Consider the following 21235-nt stretch of genomic DNA (forward strand, 5'->3'; position numbering starts at 1 on the left):
CACGCATGGACACCCAGCTTCAAAAGGGCTGTCAGAGAGGTATGTTCAGACATTCAAAAATTGTTTTAATAAAGCCTGCCAGTACCACTCTGGACATAAAGGACAAGATCTCCTTGTTCTGACTGCAGTACCGCACCACAACGGACTACACAACAGGACAAACGCCTGCTGACCTCTTCTTGAGCAGACATGTTCGCAATGCTGTGCTTCACACAGTACAAGCAGTACAAGTAAAACCAAATGAAAATATTGTCACATACATCGGATAGGTGCAGTGAAATGTGATGTTTTACAGGGTCAGCCATAGTAATACCACCCCCTGGGAGCAAATTAGGGTTAAGTGTCATACTCAAGGGCGATGTGCCCTTAACTGTCGATGTGACAGATTTTTAACCTTGTCGGCTTGAGTAAGTCAAACCAGCAACCTTTCAGTTACTGGCCCAATGCTCTAACCATGACCAACGTACAGTGGAAAGGTAATTTGGATTGGATGATGCCGTGTACCTGCGAAATACAACGTGAGGAGGACAGAGATGGATACCTGAGTTTGTCACACAACAGACAGGTCCAGTATCTTACAAAGTGATAGGCAGAGACACTGACCGTCCACATATGACACAGGGATCAGTTGAGAGCATGAGTTGCTCCTGAAACACCATCTCTGGTGGTAACCGACTCTTTGACTGACTCGTCTCACCTGTACAGTGTCAGTTAAGGACATTTGAACGCAGACACACAAAGCCTGCGTTGCTCTCACAGGGTCATCAGACCACCCCAGCATTACAGCGCTTAAAGACTTTTACACACACGCATTCACACTGATGAGGCTGAAAAAAAGAGAAAGAATTGTTATGATGTGAAAAGATGTATGGACAAAGGTTGTAAGAAAAATAAACGCATGATGTCAAACTGTTCATTGAAATGTTTAAAAGATACATACTATTTTAGTTGTTTACAGTACAAGCATTTCAAAAAACTTTTATTTCATTAGGCAAGTCAGTTAAGAACAAATTCTTATTTTCAACAATGGCCTAGGAACAGTGGGTTAACTGCCTTGTTCAGGGGCAGAACAACAGATTTTGTGTTCAACAGTTCTGGTATTCGATCTTGCAACCTTTCGGTTACTAGTCCAACACTCTAACCACTAGGCTACCTGCCGCCCATTTAATAGGGATCATTTGTTACTGTTTCTCAGACTAAAATGAGTAGATGATGTAGTGTATTAATTAGCCTATAACAACTACATGGTTCAATTATGGTATTACATTATAGGGTTAATAGTAATATTGGTACACGCAGGTCACCGTACGTACCATAGTCAAGGTCAAAGTGCATTATGAGAATGCACATGTCAATTAATTCTGTTATTAAACTTGATGCTAAACAGCATGGCTGCATCTTGCCTCGTTAATATACCACAGGTAGTTTACCAAAGTTACCGGAATCTTCAGTCATTTTGGTAATTAACAGAAAGTCTATGGCAATCTATCATAACTTTGGTCATTTATATTTGTATAACAATTTTTTAAAATTTATATATAGTATAATTTATGTTGTATCTGTTTCAATACTGTTTCCATATGTATACAGTGCCTTGCGAAAGTATTCGGCCCCCTTGAACTTTGCAACCTTTTGCCACATTTCAGGCTTCAAACATAAAGATATAAAACTGTATTTTTTTGTGAAGAATCAACAACAAGTGGGACACAATCATGAAGTGGAACGACATTTATTGGATATTTCAAACTTTTTTAACAAATCAAAAACTGAAAAATTGGGCGTGCAAAATTATTCAGCCCCCTTAAGTTAATACTTTGTAGCGCCACCTTTTGCTGCGATTACAGCTGTAAGTCGCTTGGGGTATGTCTCTATCAGTTTTGCACATCGAGAGACTGACATTTTTTCCCATTCCTCCTTGCAAAACAGCTCGAGCTCAGTGAGGTTGGATGGAGAGCATTTGTGAACAGCAGTTTTCAGTTCTTTCCACAGATTCTCGATTGGATTCAGGTCTGGACTTTGATTTGGCCATTCTAACACCTGGATATGTTTATTTTTGAACCATTCCATTGTAGATTTTGCTTTATGTTTTGGATCATTGTCTTGTTGGAAGACAAATCTCCGTCCCAGTCTCAGGTCTTTTGCAGACTCCATCAGGTTTTCTTCCAGAATGGTCCTGTATTTGGCTCCATCCATCTTCCCATCATTTTTAACCATCTTCCCTGTCCCTGCTGAAGAAAAGCAGGCCCAAACCATGATGCTGCCACCACCATGTTTGACAGTGGGGATGGTGTGTTCAGGGTGTTCAGCTGTGTTGCTTTTACGCCAAACATAACGTTTTGCATTGTTGCCAAAATGTTCAATTTTGGTTTCATCTGACCAGAGCACCTTCTTCCACATGTTTGGTGTGTCTCCCAGGTGGCTTGTGGCAAACTTTAAACAACAATTTTTATGGATATCTTTAAGAAATGGCTTTCTTCTTGCCACTCTTCCATAAAGGCCAGATTTGTGCAATATACGACTGATTGTTGTCCTATGGACAGAGTCTCCCACCTCAGCTGTAGATCTCTGCAGTTCATCCAGAGTGATCATGGGCCTCTTGGCTGCATCTCTGATCAGTCTTCTCCTTGTATGAGCTGAAAGTTTAGAGGGACAGCCAGGTCTTGGTAGATTTGCAGTGGTCTGATACTCCTTCCATTTCAATATTATCGTTTGCACAGTGCTCCTTGGGATGTTTAAAGCTTGGGAAATCTTTTTGTATCCAAATCCGGCTTTAAACTTCTTCACAACAGTATCTCGGACCTGCCTGGTATGTTCCTTGTTCTTCATGATGCTCTCTGCGCTTTTAACGGACCTCTGAGACTATCACAGTGCAGGTGCATTTATACGGAGACTTGATTACACACAGGTGGATTGTATTTATCATCATTAGTCATTTAGATCAACATTGGATCATTCAGAGATCCTCACTGAACTTCTGGAGAGAGTTTGCTGCACTGAAAGTAAAGGGGCTGAATAATTTTGCACGCCCAATTTTTCAGTTTTTGATTTGTTAAAAAAGTTTGAAATATCCAATAAATGTCGTTCCACTTCATGATTGTGTCCCACTTATGGTTGATTCTTCACAAAAAAAATACAGTTTTATATCTTTATGTTTGAAGCCTGAAATGTGTCAAAAGGTCGCAAAGTTCAAGGGGGCCGAATACTTTCGCAAGGCACTGTAGTAGATAGACCAAATATCCTAATGAAAAAAGCATCTAATCAACAATGGCATTATTTTCAATTAACTCTGCAACTCCTCCAACTGTTAATGTCTTTCACAGCTGCCGTCAGCTTGATGCCAAAACATTGACAAAATACATACTGACATAGTAAAATAAATAAAAGTGTGAAAAAATGATTTAAAAAATGATTATTTCATTCAGAATCAAGATGATTGCCGGAGAACAAGGCTGATGTTTTACATATTCCTAACCAATCGTTTTTTTGTTTGTTTCTTTGCATTGTTTGTAACTTATTTTAAAACTTATTTTGTACATAATGTTGCCGCTACCATCTCTTATGACCCGAAAAGATCTTCTGGACATCAGTACTATGATTATGACTTATTTTCCTTTAACGCGTCCGATGAGCCCGACGTGAATGACATACTGTTTCCCCAGGAACAGGCCCAGTTCCCCATCATTTGCGTGAAGAGAAGGCAGAGAAAAAGGGGCCAGAGGGCGGGCTGCCTTCTGAGAATTCGTAGGCGAAACCCCTACTTCCTTCCATTCTGCTAGCAAACGTGCAGTCTTTGGAAAATAAAATCGATGACCTATGCGGAAGATTAAACTACCGGGACATTCAAAACTGTAATATCTTATGCTTCACGGAGTCATGGCTGAATGACAACATTATCGACATACAGTTGGCTGGTTATACGCCGTATCGGCAGGACAGAACAACGTCGTCTGGTTGGACAAGGGGCATCGGACTATGTATTTTTGTAAATAACAGCTGGTGCACGATATCTAAGGAGGTCTTGAGGTTTTGCTCGCCTGAGGTAGAGTATCTCATGATAAGCTGTAGACCACACTATCTACCTAGAGTTTTCATCTGTATTTTTCGTAGCTGTCTACATACCACCACAGACTGATGCTGGCACTGAATGAGCTGTACTCCGCCATAAGCAAACAGAAAAATGCTCAACCAGAGGCGGCGCTCCTAGTAGCAGGGGACTTAATGCAGGGAAACTTAAATCAGTAATACCAAATTTCTATCAGCATGTTAAATGTGCAACTAGAGGGAAAAAACTTTGGACCACCTTTACTCCACACACGGAGACCATTTGGTAAATCTGACCATAATTCTATCCACCTGATACCTGCTTACAAGCAAACATTTTAAGAAGGAAGCACCAGTGACTCGATCAATAAAAATGTGGTCAGATGAAGCAGATGTTAAGCTACAGGACTGTTTTGCAAGCACATACTGGAAAATGTTCCGGGATTCCTCCGATGGCATTGAGGAGTGCACCACATCAGTCACTGGCTTCATCAATAAGTGCATCGATGACATCATCCCCACAATGACCATACATACATACCCCAACCAGAAGCCATGGATTACAGGCAACATCCGCACTGAGATAAAGGCTAGAGCTACTGCTTTCAAGGAGCGGGACTCTAACCCGGAAGCTTATAAGAAATCCCACTATGCCTTCCGATGACCCATCAAACAGGCAAAGCGTCAATACAGGACTAAGATCGAATCGTAGTACACCTGCTCCGACGCTCATTGGATGTGACAGGGCCTGCAACCCATTACAGACTAGAAAGGGAAGCACAGCCGAGAGCTACCCGGTGACACGAGCCAACCAGACGAGCTAAACTACTTATATGCTTGCTTCTAGGCAAATAACACTGAAACATGCATGAGAGCACAAGCTGTTCCAGAAGACTGTGTGATCACGCTCTCCAGAGTCAATGTAAGACCTTTAAAAAGGTCAACATTCACAAGGCCGCAGGTCCAGATGGATTACCAGGACGTGTACTGCAAGCATGAGCTGACCAACTGGCGAGTGTCTTCAATGACATTTTCAATCTCTCTCTGTCCTAGTCTGTAATACCAACATGTTTTAAGCAGACCACCATAGTCCCTGTGCCCAAGAACACTAAGGTAACCTGCCTAAATGACTACTGACCCGTAGCACTCACGTTTGTAGCCATGAAGTGCTTTGAAAGGCTGGTCATGGATCACATCAACATCATTATCCTAGAAACCTACACCCACTCCAATTTGCATACCACCCCAACAGATCCACAGATGATGCCATCTCTATTGCACTCCACACTGCCCTTTCCCACCTGGATGAAAAAAAGGACCCTGGGACTAAACACCTCCCTCTGCAACTGGATCCTGGACTTCCTGAGGGACCGCCCCCCAGGTGGTAAGGGTAGGTAACAACACAGGGGCCCCTCGGGTGAATTTTCAGTCCCCTCCTGTACTCCCTGTTCACTCATGACTGCACGGCCAGGCACAACTCCAACACATCATTATGGTTGCCGATGACACAACAGTGGTTGGCCGGATCACTGACAAAGACGAGAGATCAGAGACCTGGCTGTGTGTTGCCAGAACAACAACCTTTCCCTCAACATGATCAAGACAAAGGAGATGATTGTGGACTACAGACAAAATGGGCCGAGCACACCCCCATTCTCATCAACAGAGCTGTAGTGGAGCAGGTTGAGAGCTTCAAGTTCCTTGGTGTCCACATCACCAACAAACTAACATGGCCCAAGCACACCAAGACAGTCGAGGGCACAACAACACCTGGTATAGCAACTGCTCGGCCTCCGACCGCAAGGCACTACCCCCCCCCCCCCCCCTCCCCTCTTACACCGCTGCTACTCTCTGTTATTTTCATCTATGCAAAGTCACTTTAATAACTCTACCTACATGTACATATTACCTCAACTAACCGGTTCCCCCGCACATTGAATCTATACCGGTACCCCCTGTGTATAGTATTGCTATTGTTATTTTACTGCTGCTCTTTAATTACTTGTTACTTTTATTTATTGTTCTTACTCATGTTTTTTTTCAACTGCATTGTTGGTTAGGGACTCGAAAGTGAGCATTTGACTGTAAAGTCTACACCTGTTGTATTCGGCGCATGTGACTAACACAATTTGATTTGATTTGAATCCCTCATATTACACACCAATAATATTCACTAAGTTGATGGTTCATATTCTGAAGTGCCCTAATGAGCCACTAGATGTCTTGTGATAGATTACATAAAACCCTTGAAAGATAATTATGGTAGTTTACAGGTAAACTTAGAAAGTTTCCAGTAATATACCCTCTCTTCGCAACCCAAATCTCCTCTCATGCCCTCCATCATCCTCCCCCACTCCAGTGTGCTCAGCTACCCCTCCCCCTCCCTGTCCCCCTCCCTCCACCCCGAACTGGTGGATCTCATCCTCACCTATGCCCTCCGTGTGTGGAGCAACCCCACCCCCCTCAACTTCCAACTTCTTCGCCCCTCCCGGGACCACCCCAACCAAGAGGGGGACTTCAGGGTGTCCTTTCCCAGCTCCTACCACGAGGACGGGTACCCCTTCGATGGCAGAGGGGGCACCCTGGCTCACGCGTTCTTCCCCGGGACGGCGGACATGGCGGGGGACACCCACTTTGACAATGGGGAGAGCTGGAGTTACGGGTATGGAGGTGAGGGAGAGGCTTATAGGGCGTAACACACATAAACGGTGTGCACTTCTGTGAACAACATAATGAGATTTTAATTGCTTTATCTTTCCCTATCTATCCATCTACCTCATTTCCTGCCAACATCTCTTACGCTCTCTCTCCCTTTCTCTCCCCTCCCTCCATTTCTCTCTTCATCTTTAGCTTCCCCAACCTCTGTCTCGCTTTTTTTCCCTTCCTCCATTTCTGTCATTCTCCCGCTATCACCAAATAGCCTATACCTACAGTATATGTATCATCTCGGTACTGGTACCCCTTGTAATATAGCTAAGTTATTGTTACAATTTATATTTTTATTCCTTGTGTTATTATTTTCTCTTTGCATTGTTGGGAAGGGCACATAAGTAAATATTTCACAGTCTACACCTGTTGTTTACGAAGCATGTGACAAATACAATTTGATTTGAGATCTATTGTCTCTTTTTCTCTCCTATCCATCTCTCTCTCAGATGACATTGGCACCACTGATCTCTTCACGGTAGCAGTGCATGAGTTTGGCCACGCCCTGGGCCTCTCACATACCTCTTCCAATCCCTCCATCATGAGGCCATACTACCAGGGGACTGTGGGGGACATCCAGAGCTACACACTACCTACAGATGACAGGCTGGGAATACAGGCTATATACGGTACACACAATCACACACAGTGCACACACACATTTGAAGTCTTTGTTTGGGTCCTCAATAAAGGGAAATATTAGAAAGACCCATATGCAGAGACACAGGAACACAAATGCTCAAAAATACTGAAATGGTATTTCATAGGAAAGAGAAGAAGGTCTGCCACGCATCCCACTCCGGCCCCAACCACTCCCAACCTACCTTTCCTGCCCAGTCCTCCATCCCCAAGACTAACACCACAGTGAGTGTATAACTGGACAAATACTGCAAATACTACAACTTGTTATGGTTAAGATACTATATGACAATATCATGAAAATATCATAAAGATACAGTACCCTCTCTCTACCGCCCCTTACAAACACAGCCCAGACCCTGCTCTGCCAGATCGCTGTGAGGGGAAATATGATGCCATTGCCAACATCAGAGGAGAAGTCTTCTTCTTCAAGGGTAAGAAGAACAACCATTTTTCATGTTAACTATAGAAAAATGTATGGGCTTGGGACTGTCAGTGTCTGTGTGGCGCCATTTTCTCTAAATGTTCTCCCACGTGGTCCAGCCCCCTAGCAATTTGAGTTTCAGTCTGTGACCTTCAGTCCCTCGCCATTTGAGTGACAGCTAGTAAAATGAGAGAGAAATCATTTGAGTGATAGCTAGCAAGATGCACACACAGCAGAGGGAGAAAAAACACAGGAAAATGTCCTCTTGTGTACTACCTATATCCTCCCACTAGAATCCACATACTTTAATGAGGACAGCTTCTCTATATTGGAGGGGGAAGTCAATCATTTCCAAGCCCAGGGACATGCACTAGTCTGGTGTCCTAAATTCCAGAACTGGAAAGACACCTGACACCCGCAGCACACACAAACACCTATCTGGAAGAGACAGCATTTCCTCCTCCATATGCCCCCCTAGGCACAATTACGACAACATAACCAACAAAAACGGGTCACAAATCCTGCAGCTCTGTCACACGCTGTGTATGCACATAGTCAATGGTAGGCTTCGAGGGGACTCCTATGGTAGGTACAGTGCCTTGCGAAAGTATTCGGCCCCCTTGAACTTTGCGACATTTTGCCACATTTCAGGCTTCAAACATAAAGTTATAAAACTGTATTTTTTTGTGAAGAATCAACAACAAGTGGGACACAATCATGAAGTGGAACAACATTTATTGGATATTTCAAACTTTTTTAACAAATCAAAAACTGAAAAATTGGGCGTGCAAAATTATTCAGCCCCTTTACTTTCAGTGCAGCAAACTCTCTCCAGAAGTTCAGTGAGGATCTCAGAATGATCCAATGTTGACCTAAATGACTAATGATGATAAATACAATCCACCTGTGTGTAATCAAGTCTCCGTATCAATGCACCTGCACTGTAATAGTCTCAGAGGTCCGTCAAAAGCGCAGAGAGCATCATGAAGAACAAGGAACACACCAGGCAGGTCCGAGATACTGTTGTGAAGAAGTTTAAAACCGGATTTGGATACAAAAAGATTTCCCAAGCTTTAAACATCCCAAGGAGCACTGTGCAAGCGATAAAATTTAAATGGAAGGAGTATCAGACCACTGCAAATCTACCAAGACCTGGCCATCCCTCTAAACTTTCAGCTCATACAAGGAGAAGACTGATCAGAGATGCAGCCAAGAGGCCCATGATCACTCTGGATGAACTGCAGAGATCTACAGCTGAGGTGGGAGACTCTGTCCATAGGACAACAATCAGTCGTATATTGCACAAATCTGGCCTTTATGGAAGAGTGGCAAGAAGAAAGCCATTTCTTAAAGATATCCATAAAAAGTGTTGTTTAAAGTTTGCCACAAGCCACCTGGGAGACACACCAAACATGTGGAAGAAGGTGCTCTGGTCAGATGAAACCAAAATGGAACTTTTTGGCAACAATGCAAAACGTTATGTTTGGCGTAAAAGCAACACAGCTGAAAACACCATCCCCACTGTCAAACATGGTGGTGGCAGCATCATGGTTTGGGCCTGCTTTTCTTCAGCAGGGACAGGGAAGATGGTTAAAATTGATGGGAAGATGGATGGAGCCAAATACAGGACCATTCTGGAAGAAAACGTGATGGAGTCTGCAAAAGACCTGAGACTGGGACGGAGATTTGTCTTCCAACAAGACAATGATCGAAAACATAAAGCAAAATCTACAATGGAATGGTTCAAAAATAAACATATCCAGGTGTTAGAATGGCCAAGTCAAAGTCCAGACCTGAATCCAATCGAGAATCTGTGGAAAGAACTGAAAACTGCTGTTCACAAATGCTCTCCATCCAACCTCGCTGAGCTCGAGCTGTTTTGCAAGGAGGAATGGGAAAAAATTTCAGTCTCTCGATGTGCAAAACTGATAGAGACATACCCCAAGCGACTTACAGCTGTAATCGCAGCAAAAGGTGGCGCTACAAAGTATTAACATAAGGGGGCTGAATAATTTTGCACGCCCAATTTTTCAGTTTTTGATTTGTTAAAAAAGTTTGAAATATCCAATAAATGTCGTTCCACTTCATGATTGTGTCCCACTTGTTGTTGATTCTTCACAAAAAAATACAGTTTTATATCTTTATGTTTGAAGCCTGAAATGTGGCAAAATGTCGCAAAGTTCAAGGGGGCCGAATACTTTCGCAAGGCACTGTACACTGATAGCTCATCTCTTGGCAGTAGTACTGTAGACTACTTTATCACTGACCTCAACCTAGTCTCTCAGAGCGTTCACAGTCACTGCGTTCACTGATAACCATATCAGATCACAGCAAAATCACAGTTTACTTGAACAGAGCAATACTCAATCATGAGGCATCAAAGCCAAAGGAACTAAATAATATTAAGAAATGCTATAGATGGAAGGAAAGTAGTGTGGAAACCTACCAAAAAACAACAAAACAACTTCCTGGACAAAACGTCCCACTGTAAGAGTGAAGGTGTAAAGTATATTTGACCTCTCAGCTTCCCAATCAAATCTAAAAATGTCAAACAGAAAAACGAAGAAAATGAACAACAATGACAAATGGTTTGATGAAGAATGCAAAAACCTAAGAAAGAAATTGAGAAACCTATCCAACCTAAACATAGAGATGCAGAAATCCTGAGCCTACGCCTTCACTATGGTGAATCACTAAAACAATACAGAAATACACTACGGAAAAAGAAGAAACAGCATGTCAGAAAGCAGCTCAATGTAATTGAAAAATCCATAGTCTAACCAAGTGTGGGAAAATTGGAAAACCCTAAACAAACAACAATACGAAGAGTTATCTATCCAAAACTGATAACTTCTCCTTTCTTTTTGGTCGTAGAACAAACAGCAAAAACATATACATGATCGAATACAAATCTTAAAATCACCTATTAAAGACTACCAGAACCCACTGGATTCTCCAATTACATTGAATGAACTACAGGACAAAATATGGTATCCTCAATGAAATGATAAAATATACAGACCACAAATTCCAATTGGCTATACTTAAACTCTTTAACATCATCATTGGCTCTGGCATCTTCCCCAATATTTGGAACCAAGGACTGATCACCCCAATCCACAAAAGTGGAGACAAATGTTACCCCAATCACTACCGTGGGATATGCAACCTTGGGAAAAATGCATTATCATTAACAGCAGACTCGTACATTTCCTCAGTGAAAACAATGTACTGAGCAAATGTCAAATTGGCTTTTTTGCCAAATTACTGTACGCTAGACGGCACCCTAACTGACAAAGAAACAAACCAAAACAAAGGCAGCACCTAGATCTTCTGCAGAGATTCTGTCAGACCTGGGCCCTGACAGTTAATATCAGTAAGACAAAAATAATGGTGTTCCAGAAAAGGTCCAGTTGCCACGACCACAAATACAAATTCCATCTAGACACCGTTGCCGTAGAGCACACAAAAAACTATACATACCTCGGATTAAACATCAGCGCCACAGGTAACATTCACAAAGCAGTGAACAAGCTGAGAGACAAGGCAAAAAGGGCCTTCTATAGAACCCATTGCCTTATATGGTTGTGAGGTCTGGGGTCCGCTCATCATCCAAGAATTCACAAAATGGGACAAACACCAAATTGAGACTCTGCATGCAGAATTATGCAAAAATATCCTCTGTGTACAACGTAAAACACCAAATAATGCATGCAGAGCAGAATTAGGCCGATACCCGCTAATTATCAAAATGCAGAAAACAGACGTTAAATTCTACAATCACCTAAAAGGAAGCGATTCCCAAACCTTCCATAAAAAAGCCATCACCTACAGAGAGATGACCCTGGAGAAGAGTCCCCTAAGCAAGCTGGTCTTGGGGCTCTGTTTACAAACACAAACAGACTCCACAGAGCCACGGGACAGCAACACAATTAGACCCAACCAAATCATAAGAAAACAAAAAGATAATTGCTTGATTCATTGGAAATAATTAACAAAAAACTGAGCAAACTAGAATGCTATTTGTCCCTAAACAGAGAGTACACCGTGGCACTTGTACAGTGCGCAAGCTTTTAGCATAACCCCTTTTACACCCCTGCTGGCTTACCCCTACTAGCTAACCACTAGCTAACCACTAGCTAACCACTAGCTAACCACTAGCAGCCTTGAAACACATCACTTATTAGAAGTTCAGCACATCAGCGTTTCTCATACAAAATCAAAATAAACCTTTATCATCATAGTAGACATTGAACGTCGATAACCAAACTGGCTAAAACTGTTCTTTGCCGATGGTAGCTATAGCTAACCACATACTAAACGGAGTGCTAATGTTACTAGCAGCAGTAACAGTAAATCCAGGTAGACTCAGCAATAAAATAAACATCCCTTTTTCAGGACCCTGTCTTTCAAAGATAATTCGTAAAAATAACTTCACAGATCTTCATTGTAAAGGGTTTTAAACGCTGTTTCTCATGCTTGTTCAATGAACCATAAACAATTAATGAACATGCACCTGTGGAACAGTTGTTAAGACACTAACAGCTTACAGACGGTAGGCAATTAAGGTCACAGTTATGAAAACTTAGGACACTAAAGAGGCCTTTCTACTGACTCTGAAAAATACCAAAAGAAAGATGCCCAGGTTCCCTGCTCATCTGCGTGGACGTGCCTTGGGCATGCTGCAAGGAGGCATGAGGACTGCCAGGGCAATAAAATACTGTGAGACTCCTAAGACTGCGCTACAGTGAGACAGGACGGACAGCTGACAGTGGCAGTGACAGACCACGTGTAACAACACCTGCACAGGATCGGTACATCCGAACATCATACCTGTGGGACAGGTACAGGATGGCAACAACAACTGCCAGAGTTACACCAGGAATGCACAATCCCTCCATCAGTGCTCAGACTGTCCGCAATAGGCTGAGAGAGGCTGGACTGAGGGCTTGTAGGCCTGTTGAAAGGCAGGTCCTCACCAGATATCAGCTGCAACAACATTGCCTATGGGCACAAACCCACCGTCGCTGGACCAGACAGGACTGGCAAAAAGTGCTCTTCACTGACGAGTTGCGGTTTTGTCTCACCAGGGGTGATGGTCGGTTTCGCGTTTATCGTCGTAGGAATGAGCGTTATACCGAGGCCTCTACTCTGGAGCGGGATCGATTTGGAGGGAGAGGGTTCGTCATGGTCTGGGGCGGTGTGTCACAGCATCATCGGACTGAGCTTGTTGTCATTGCAGGCAATCTCAATGCTGTGCATTACAGGGAAGACTTCCTCCTCCCTCATTTGGTACCCTTCCTGCAGGCTAATCCTGACATGACCCTCCAGCATGACAATGCCACCAGCTCGTTCTGTGTGTGACTTCCTGCAAGACAGGAATGTCAGTGTTCTGCCATGGCCAGCGAAGAGCCCGGATCTCAATCCCATTGAGCACGTCTGGGACCTGTTGGATCAGAGGGTGAAGGATAGGGCCATTCCCCCCAGAAATGTCTGGGAACTTGCAGGTGCCTTGGTGGAAGAGTGGGGCAACATATTACAGCAAGAACTGGCAAATCTGGTGCAGTCCATGAGGATGAGATGTACTGCAGTACTTAATGCAGCTGGTGACTACACCAGATACTGACTGTTACTTTGGATTTTGACCCCCCCTTTGTTCAGGGACACATTATTCCATTTCTGTTAGTCACATGTCTGTGGAACTTGTTCAGTTTATGTCTCAGTTGTATGAATCTTGTTATGTTCATACAAATATTTACACATATTTTAAGTTTGCTGAAAATAAACACATTTGACAGTGAGAGGACGTTTCTTTTTTTGCTGAGTTTATAATGGCTGACCCAACATTGGCTACCATGATATTCTGCAACATATATCAGCCAATAAAGATCACAGTTCAGCAAAAATAAAGACATACCTTGAAACAAAAGATGACATTAATCCAATTGGTATTTGACCATTTATTTTTGCAAAACGTGCAATGTTGATGGAGTTGTTGTAGCTTGCTTGCTAGCTAGCTAGCCTATTCCATCCCCAAGCACCATGCTAGATCTGAGTGGGCCAGTTCGTTTTGCATGGACTGTTTAAAAAAAATCATCTACTACCAACATAACATGACCAAACTCTTTGGGCAATTTTGTACCTACTTACCCAATTCGCCTCCATCACCGAAGCCACCAGCAGGCTTTTCCTTTCTTGACGTCAAAGCCCAACGTATTGTTGGTATCTGAGTTTTTGATAAATGTAAATCACATTGCGAAAATATAAGTGTATATTTTTTTTTGCATGAAGACTGTTTAGAGAAAATACAATACATTTACGTTGTTAGATTTGTGGAACATACTGTCTAACATACTGTCTATCGTGCATATTTTCCATTGTCACATCTAAAGTCAACTGTAACCCATACATTGTACACAAATACATATGCATAGTGCATACACTTACTGTATACTGTACACCCAAAACACACTCTCTCCCCCCAACCTGTGCTTCTCCCTTTGTCTCTCTCTCTCCCTCTCTCAGGTGCTTTTTTCTGGCGTGCTCAGCAGTGGGGTTCTCTGGTGTCTTTCAACCCAGCATTGATCCACAACTTCTGGGTTGGGCTCCCCCTAAGGCTGGACCGGATCGACACAGTCTATGAAAGGAGTGACGGACACATCATCTTCTTCATTGGTGAGAATATATTCAAAAATATATAATACTGCATAATATGATATGATATGATACCGTAAATATATAGTATTCTCAATTGTATATTGCTTACTGTTATGTGCTTGTGTGAGTAGTATATGAATGCCCAAATGAGCGTCTTCTATCTGTTTATGTCTGATAAATTATATATTTCAATGTGATTAATCTCTCTCTGGTTGTCTTATGCAGGAGCCCAGTACTGGATGTTCAAAGACAGGGCCTCTTTGCCTGGGTACCCACGCTCCCTAGAGGAATGGGGCATGCATACCATGGAGGGTCGGCCACTGGAGAGGGTGGAGGCGGTGTTTGTGTGGGCACACAATGGGAAAACGTACGTGTTCAGCGGAGGGGAGTTCTGGAGATTTGACGAAGGGGGGCAGGACAGGAAACTGGAGGGGGGCTACCCCAAAATGGCCTCCCTCTGGACAGGGGTGCCCTCTGACCCAGATGACATCATCAGCTGGGGAGACGGTAAGAAATACGCTAAGTTAGTGTTTGCACCTAATCACAGATCCAGGATCAGATTGGCCTTTATCCAATCCAACCATTTTACCCAGAAATGGGCAACTGGCTACCCCCACTTTTGTAGGCCTGCGGATCCATTTGTTTTAGGAACTCAATTGGGGTCGCAACTTACTGTTGAGAGCTGGAACATGGAATATTTCAAAATGTTGCATAATATTCTATTATGTCAGTCACTGACAGTCACTCAATTACAGTAGCCCATGTCAGCTAACATTTTTTAGATTGGTAAATTAGTCTAGTGGCCAGCTATCTAAAATTGTAGTAAGCATGGTCGAATTACCGACCTATGGCAAAATGTGTAGAATTGCAGGAAATTAGCTGTAAAACTGCAAATTCTTTTCCCCGCCCCTTGGCAAAATGAGTAGAATTGCATGAAATGAGTTATGAAATTGCAAAATCTTCTCTACGCCCCATAGCAAAATGCACCATGCTCTACCAACTGACCAATACAGGATGACACTACAGTACTCCGAGGGAAGCTTTGTGGGTCCTTAAGGCTTAGTAAAGGGTAGTTCTGGGGCACTTTTAGTACCAGTCAAATATTTGGACACACCTACTCATTCAAGGGTTTTTCTTTATTTTTTAAATATTTTCTACATTGTAGAATAATAGTGAAGATATCAACACTATGAAATAACACATGGAATCATGTAGTAACCAAAAAAGTGTTAAACAAATCTAAATAAATGTTTGCCTTGATGACAGCTTTGCACACTCTTGGCAATTTGTCAACCAGCTTTATGAGGAATGCTTTTCCAACAGTCTTGAAGGAGTTCCCACATATGCTGAGCACTTGTTGGCTGCTTTTCCTTCACTCTGCATTCCAACTCATACCAAACCATCTCAATTCAGTTGAGGTCTGGTGATTGTGGAGGCCAGGATGCAGCACCATCCCTCTCCTTCTTGGTCAAATAGCCCTTGTGTTTTGGGTCATTGTCATTGTCCTGTTGAAAAACAAATGATAGTCCCACTAAGTGCAAACCATATGGGTTGGTGTATCACTGCAGAATGCTGTGGTGGCCATGCTGGTTAAGTGTGCCTTGAATTCTAAATAAATCAGACAGTGTCACAAGCAAAGCACCCCATCACACCTCCTCCTTCATGCTTCAAGGTAGAAACCACACATGCAGAGATTATCCGTTCACTTACTCTGCGTCTCACAATGACATGGTGTTTGGGACCATACATCTCAAATTTGGACTCATCAGACCAAAGGACAGATTTCCACCTGTGTAATGAACATTGCTCGTGTTTCTTGGCCCAAACAAGTCTCTTCTTCTTATTGATGTCCTTTAGTAGTGGTTTCTTTGCAGCAATTCGACCATGAAGGCCTGATTCACACAGTCTCCTCTGAACAATTGATGTTGAGATTTGTCTGTTACTTGAACTCTGTGAAGCATTTATTTGGACTGCAATTTGAGGCCCAGTTAACTCTAAAGAACTTCTCCTCTGCAGCAGAGGTAACTCTGGGTCTTCCTGTGGCAGTCCTCATGAGAGGCAGGTTCATCATAGTGCTTGATGGTTTTTGCGACTGCACTTGAAGAAAGTTTCAAAGTTCTTGACATTTTCCTGAATGATCTTCATGTCTTAAAGTAATGATGGACTGTCGTTTCTCTTTGCTTATTTGAGCTGTTCTTTCCATAATATGGACTTTGTCTTTTACCAAATAGGGCTGTCTTCTGTATACCATCCTTACGACAAATCCCACACGAATAGAATATAAATATATTATATGCAACTTTACTGAGAGTGTGATATTGGGAGATTCTCATTTGTTGAAAAGTCTGTCCTCTCCTTGACCCCTCCATCCTCCTCTCCTCTGTGACCCCAAAACCGATGAGTCATGGAGGAGAGTGTCAATTTGTTTGTAAGCAAATGGAGGAGTATGCTCTCTTCCTCGATTACCTACTTCGGCAGAGGATGCACAAGAGTTTCTTCCTTGCAGCTAGCGCAGAAGTGTTTAAAAACAAATCTACCACACCCTCTCAAAGGAGAAAAGCATGCACACATTTAAAAACTATACAGTAGTTATATAACCATTTTATTTTTGGATTCCTCCCCTGTAAATGTAATTTGCCTGATGACGCACGAGTGGAGGAGAGTCTAACTTCATACAAGCGCATTTCTTTCAACGTATCCTCTTCTCGCCTCCGCTCCTAGATTACCTTTGACCTTTTTCAAAAGGAGGCGAGGAGATGAAGCGAGGAATCGAGCAATACCAATTGAGAATCTCCCAATATGTTTAGTTGACCACATCTCTCCTTGAAGTACACAAACCATACCACAATCACTCTCTTCCCTCAGGAGATGCTTATTTCTTCAAGGACACCTCCTACTGGGTGCTAAAGAGAGGGGGGTTGGACCAGGGAAGTATCACTCCAAAATCCACAGCAGTGGATTGGATGAAATGTAAGGTTGGTGGACCAACTCCCACCCACTTACCCAAGATGCCTCACCCTACAGGCAGAGACTGTGACCGGAGCAGAACTGTAACAATACAAGCATCTTATTGGCTAATCATAGTGTCTGTTTCTGTTTTGTTGTTATTTTCTGTTTCTGTATGTTAGTATTCACTGTTTTCAATGTTTTTTTTTCTCTGTCAACTACAATGATTTGGTGAAAATTAAATAGATAAAAAGACAGACAGCAAGCAAGGTTCAGGAGTTGTGATGATTTCAGTGCTCAGAGGACTATAAGACATTTACAGTGTATTTAAGTATGTCCATCTGGTCATTAGGTCTTGTGATGTACTGTATGTCACCTGATATGATGTATGTTATCTGTACACCAAGTATGCCTGTCCTTTGTTGCAAAGACAATTTCCGTATGGGATATTAAATTATACTATTCTATCCTATCCTGTGTAATGCCATGATTGGTTCAATTATTATTTAGTTGTTCTGAACTTAGCTTAGGGGCACGTTCAGTTGATTGAATGTTTTGCTACATTTGCGAACAAGAACACAGAGATGTTGGTAAAGATAGATATCGAGAAAAATTATGTAATTCAAATCAACATGTATTTGTCATATGCACAGGATACACATGGTGTACAATTAAATGCCTTCTTGCAGGTTCACCTCTTAGATTGTATTAAAAAATAAGAATCAAGAAATGTAAATTAAAAAGGCTGAGATTTTTTGGGGCATAAACATATGAACAATAAGTCCCAAACACAAGATGTGTTGTGAAAATACTGAATGCAAAGTGTGTAAATGTTCCCATATGGTTTCACAAACATATTTCATGATCCAAAAGCAAATGAATCATCACTAACAAAAACAAATGATTAGCAATAGTGTTGCGGGTAACATTATATAGAACTCAGCAGTGTCAATTCCCATGAAGCTACAAATGACTGACGGCATGAGATAAACAATGCTAGAACCATTACATTCTAAACCGTCAACATGTGAGCTAACAATAGCTGAAACTTAATAGCCTAAAGCTAGCTAGAGATTGGCGAAGCTAAATTCAGTTAGCATGAAGCTAGTGAACTGTGAAATACTATTTCCTTAAAAAGAAACACTTTCAACACATTTTAATGTAATGTCGGAAGGGATTCAGACCCCTTCACTTTTTCCATATTTTGTTAGGTTAGAGCCTTATTCTAAAATAGATTAAATGTTTTTTTCTCTCTCATCAATCTACACACAATACCCCATAATGTTTTTTTGTTGCTAATAAAATAAAATAAAAATGTCACATTTACATAAGTATTCAGACCCTTTACTTAGTACTTTGTTGAAGCACCTTTGGCAGCGATGACAGCATTGAGTCTTCTTGAGTATGATTCTACAAGCTTGGCACACCTTTATTTGGGGAGTTTCTCCCATTCTCTGTAGATCCGCTCAAGCTCTGTCAGGTTGGAAGGGGAGCGTCACTGCACAGTTATTTTCAGGTCTTTCCAGAGATGTTCGATTGGGTTCAAGTCCGGGTTCTGGCTGGGCCATTCAAGGACATTCAGAGGTGTCGCAAAGCCACTCCTACATTGTCTTGGCTGTGTGCTTAGGGTCGTTGTCCTGTTGGAAGGTGAACCTTCACCCCAGTCTGAGGTCCTGAGCGCACTGGAGAAAGTTTTCGCCAAGGCTCTCTGTACATTGCTCCGTTCGTCTTTCCCTCGATCCTGACTAGTCTCCCAGTCCCTGCCACTGAAAAACCTCCCCACAGCATGATGCTACCACCACCATGCTTCACCATAGAGATGGTGCCAGGTTTCCTTCAGACGTGAGACTTGGCATTCAGACAAAGAGTTCAATCTTGGTTTCATCAGACAAGAGAATCTTGTTTCTCATGGTCTGAGAGTCCTTTAGGTGCCTTTTTGGCAAACTCCAAGCGAGCTTGCATTTTACTGAGGAGTGGCTTCCATCTGGCCCCTCTACCATAATGGCCTGATTGGTGGAGTGCTGGTTGGACAACATGGTTGTCCTTCTGGAAGGTTCTCCCATCTCCACAGAGGAACTCTGGAGCTCTGTCTGAGTGACCATCGAGTTCTTGGTCACCTCCCTGACCAAGGCACTTCTCCCCCGATTGCTCAGTTTGGTTGACTCTAGGAAGAGTCCTCAATTTAAGAATGAAGGAGGCCACTGTGTTCTTGGGGACCTTCATTGCCGCATACATTTTTTGGTACCCTTCCCCAGATCTGTACCTAGACACAATCCTGTCTCGGAGCTCTACGGACAATTCCTTCGAACTCATGGCTTGGTTTTTGCTCTGACATCCACTGTGTGTGCCTTTCCAAATCATGTCCAATTAATTTAATTTACCACAGGTGGACTCCAATCAAGTTGTAGAAACATCTCAACGATGATCAATTGTAACAGGATGCACCTGACGTAAATTTAGATTCTCATAGCAAAGGGTCTGAACACTTATGTAAATTAAGTATTTCTATTTTATTTTGCAAACATTTCTCAAAAATGTAATCCATTTTAGAAAACGTAGTCTGGATACTTTCCCAATGCACAGTATTTATGAAAAATATGTTGGATTATATTTGACTAACTACCATAGCATGCTGTCAAAATGTATTTGGGATGTATTTAACTCTGCAAGTCAGTCACGAACAGATCCTTATTTACAATGACGGCTTACGAAAAGGCAAAAGGCCTCCTGCGGGGACAGGGGCTGGGATTAAAAATATAGGACAAAACACATATCACAAGAGACACCACATAAAGAGAGACCTAAGACAACAACAGCATGGCAGCAACACATGACAACAACATGGAAGCAACACAACATGGCAGCAGCATAACATGGTAGCAGCACAAAACATGGTACAAACATTATTGGGCAAAGAAGCAATTAAGATAGAGGAAACCAAGTCTAGATTTAACCTTAGCCTGCAGCTTTGACATGTGCTGACAGAAGGACAGTGTACTGTCTAGTCAAACTCCCAAGTACTTGTATGAGGTGTCTACCTCAAGTTGTAAACCCTCAGAGGTAGTAATCACACCAGTGGGGAAAGGGGCATTCTTCTTACCAAACCACATGACCTTTGTTTTGGTGGTGTTCAGAACAAGGTTAAGGGCAGAGAAAGCTTTGTTGCAGAGCGTTTAACACAAAATCCGGAGGGGAGAATACTATAGACATCAAGAAAGCCAGTCAGCTGATCATTGACAAGTTTTTCCAACACTGTTGATAAACAGGGAAAATAGAATTTGGCCTATAACAGTTAGGCTCAACTTGATCTCCCCTTTAAATAAAGGATGCACCGTGGCTGCTTTCCAAGCAATGGGAACCTCCCCAGAGAGGAGAGAGATGTTAAAAAGGTCAGAGATAGGCTTGGTGATGATAGGGGCAGCAACCTTAAAAAAGAAAGGGTATAAACCATCTGACCCAGGTGGTTTTTTGGGGTCAAGTTTAAGGAGCTCCTTTAGCACCTCGGACTCAGTGACTGCCTGCATGGAGAAACTTTGTAGCGGGGCAGGGGAAAAAGAGGAGCAGCATCAAGGATAGTCACATTAGAAGGGGTGGAAGATGAGGAAATGCTGGACGGACAAGAAGGCATGGCTGAGTCAAATATGATGCCTGACTTAATGAAATGGTGATTAAAGAGCTCAGCCATGTGCTCCTTGTCAGTAACAACCACATTATCGACATTAAGGGACATGGGCAGCTGGAAAGAGGAGGGTTTATTCTCCAGGTCTTTAACCGTGTTCCATAACTTCTTGGGGTTAGACCAACAGAGAGAGAACTGCTCCT

General features: G+C 42.5%; 1 protein-coding gene across 1 annotated transcript in view; it reads left to right on the forward strand.

Annotated features, from left to right (window-relative positions):
- mmp25a (matrix metallopeptidase 25a) overlaps positions 1–17885 on the forward strand; it is a 34853-nt gene extending 16968 nt beyond the window's left edge. Inside the window, exons 4-10 of the mRNA XM_021626048.3 lie at positions 6401–6711; positions 7197–7376; positions 7515–7611; positions 7738–7820; positions 14336–14485; positions 14693–14974; positions 17333–17885. Of these exons, the coding sequence (XP_021481723.1) occupies positions 6401–6711; positions 7197–7376; positions 7515–7611; positions 7738–7820; positions 14336–14485; positions 14693–14974; positions 17333–17595 (1366 nt within the window). The 3' untranslated portion in view covers positions 17596–17885. The remainder of the gene's footprint in view (positions 1–6400; positions 6712–7196; positions 7377–7514; positions 7612–7737; positions 7821–14335; positions 14486–14692; positions 14975–17332) is intronic.
- Positions 17886–21235: the final 3350 nt, after the last annotated feature.

This window comes from Oncorhynchus mykiss, chromosome 12 (genome assembly GCF_057628025.1).
Source record: "Oncorhynchus mykiss isolate SJ-2025 chromosome 12, ASM5762802v1, whole genome shotgun sequence".
NCBI lineage: Eukaryota > Metazoa > Chordata > Actinopteri > Salmoniformes > Salmonidae > Oncorhynchus > Oncorhynchus mykiss.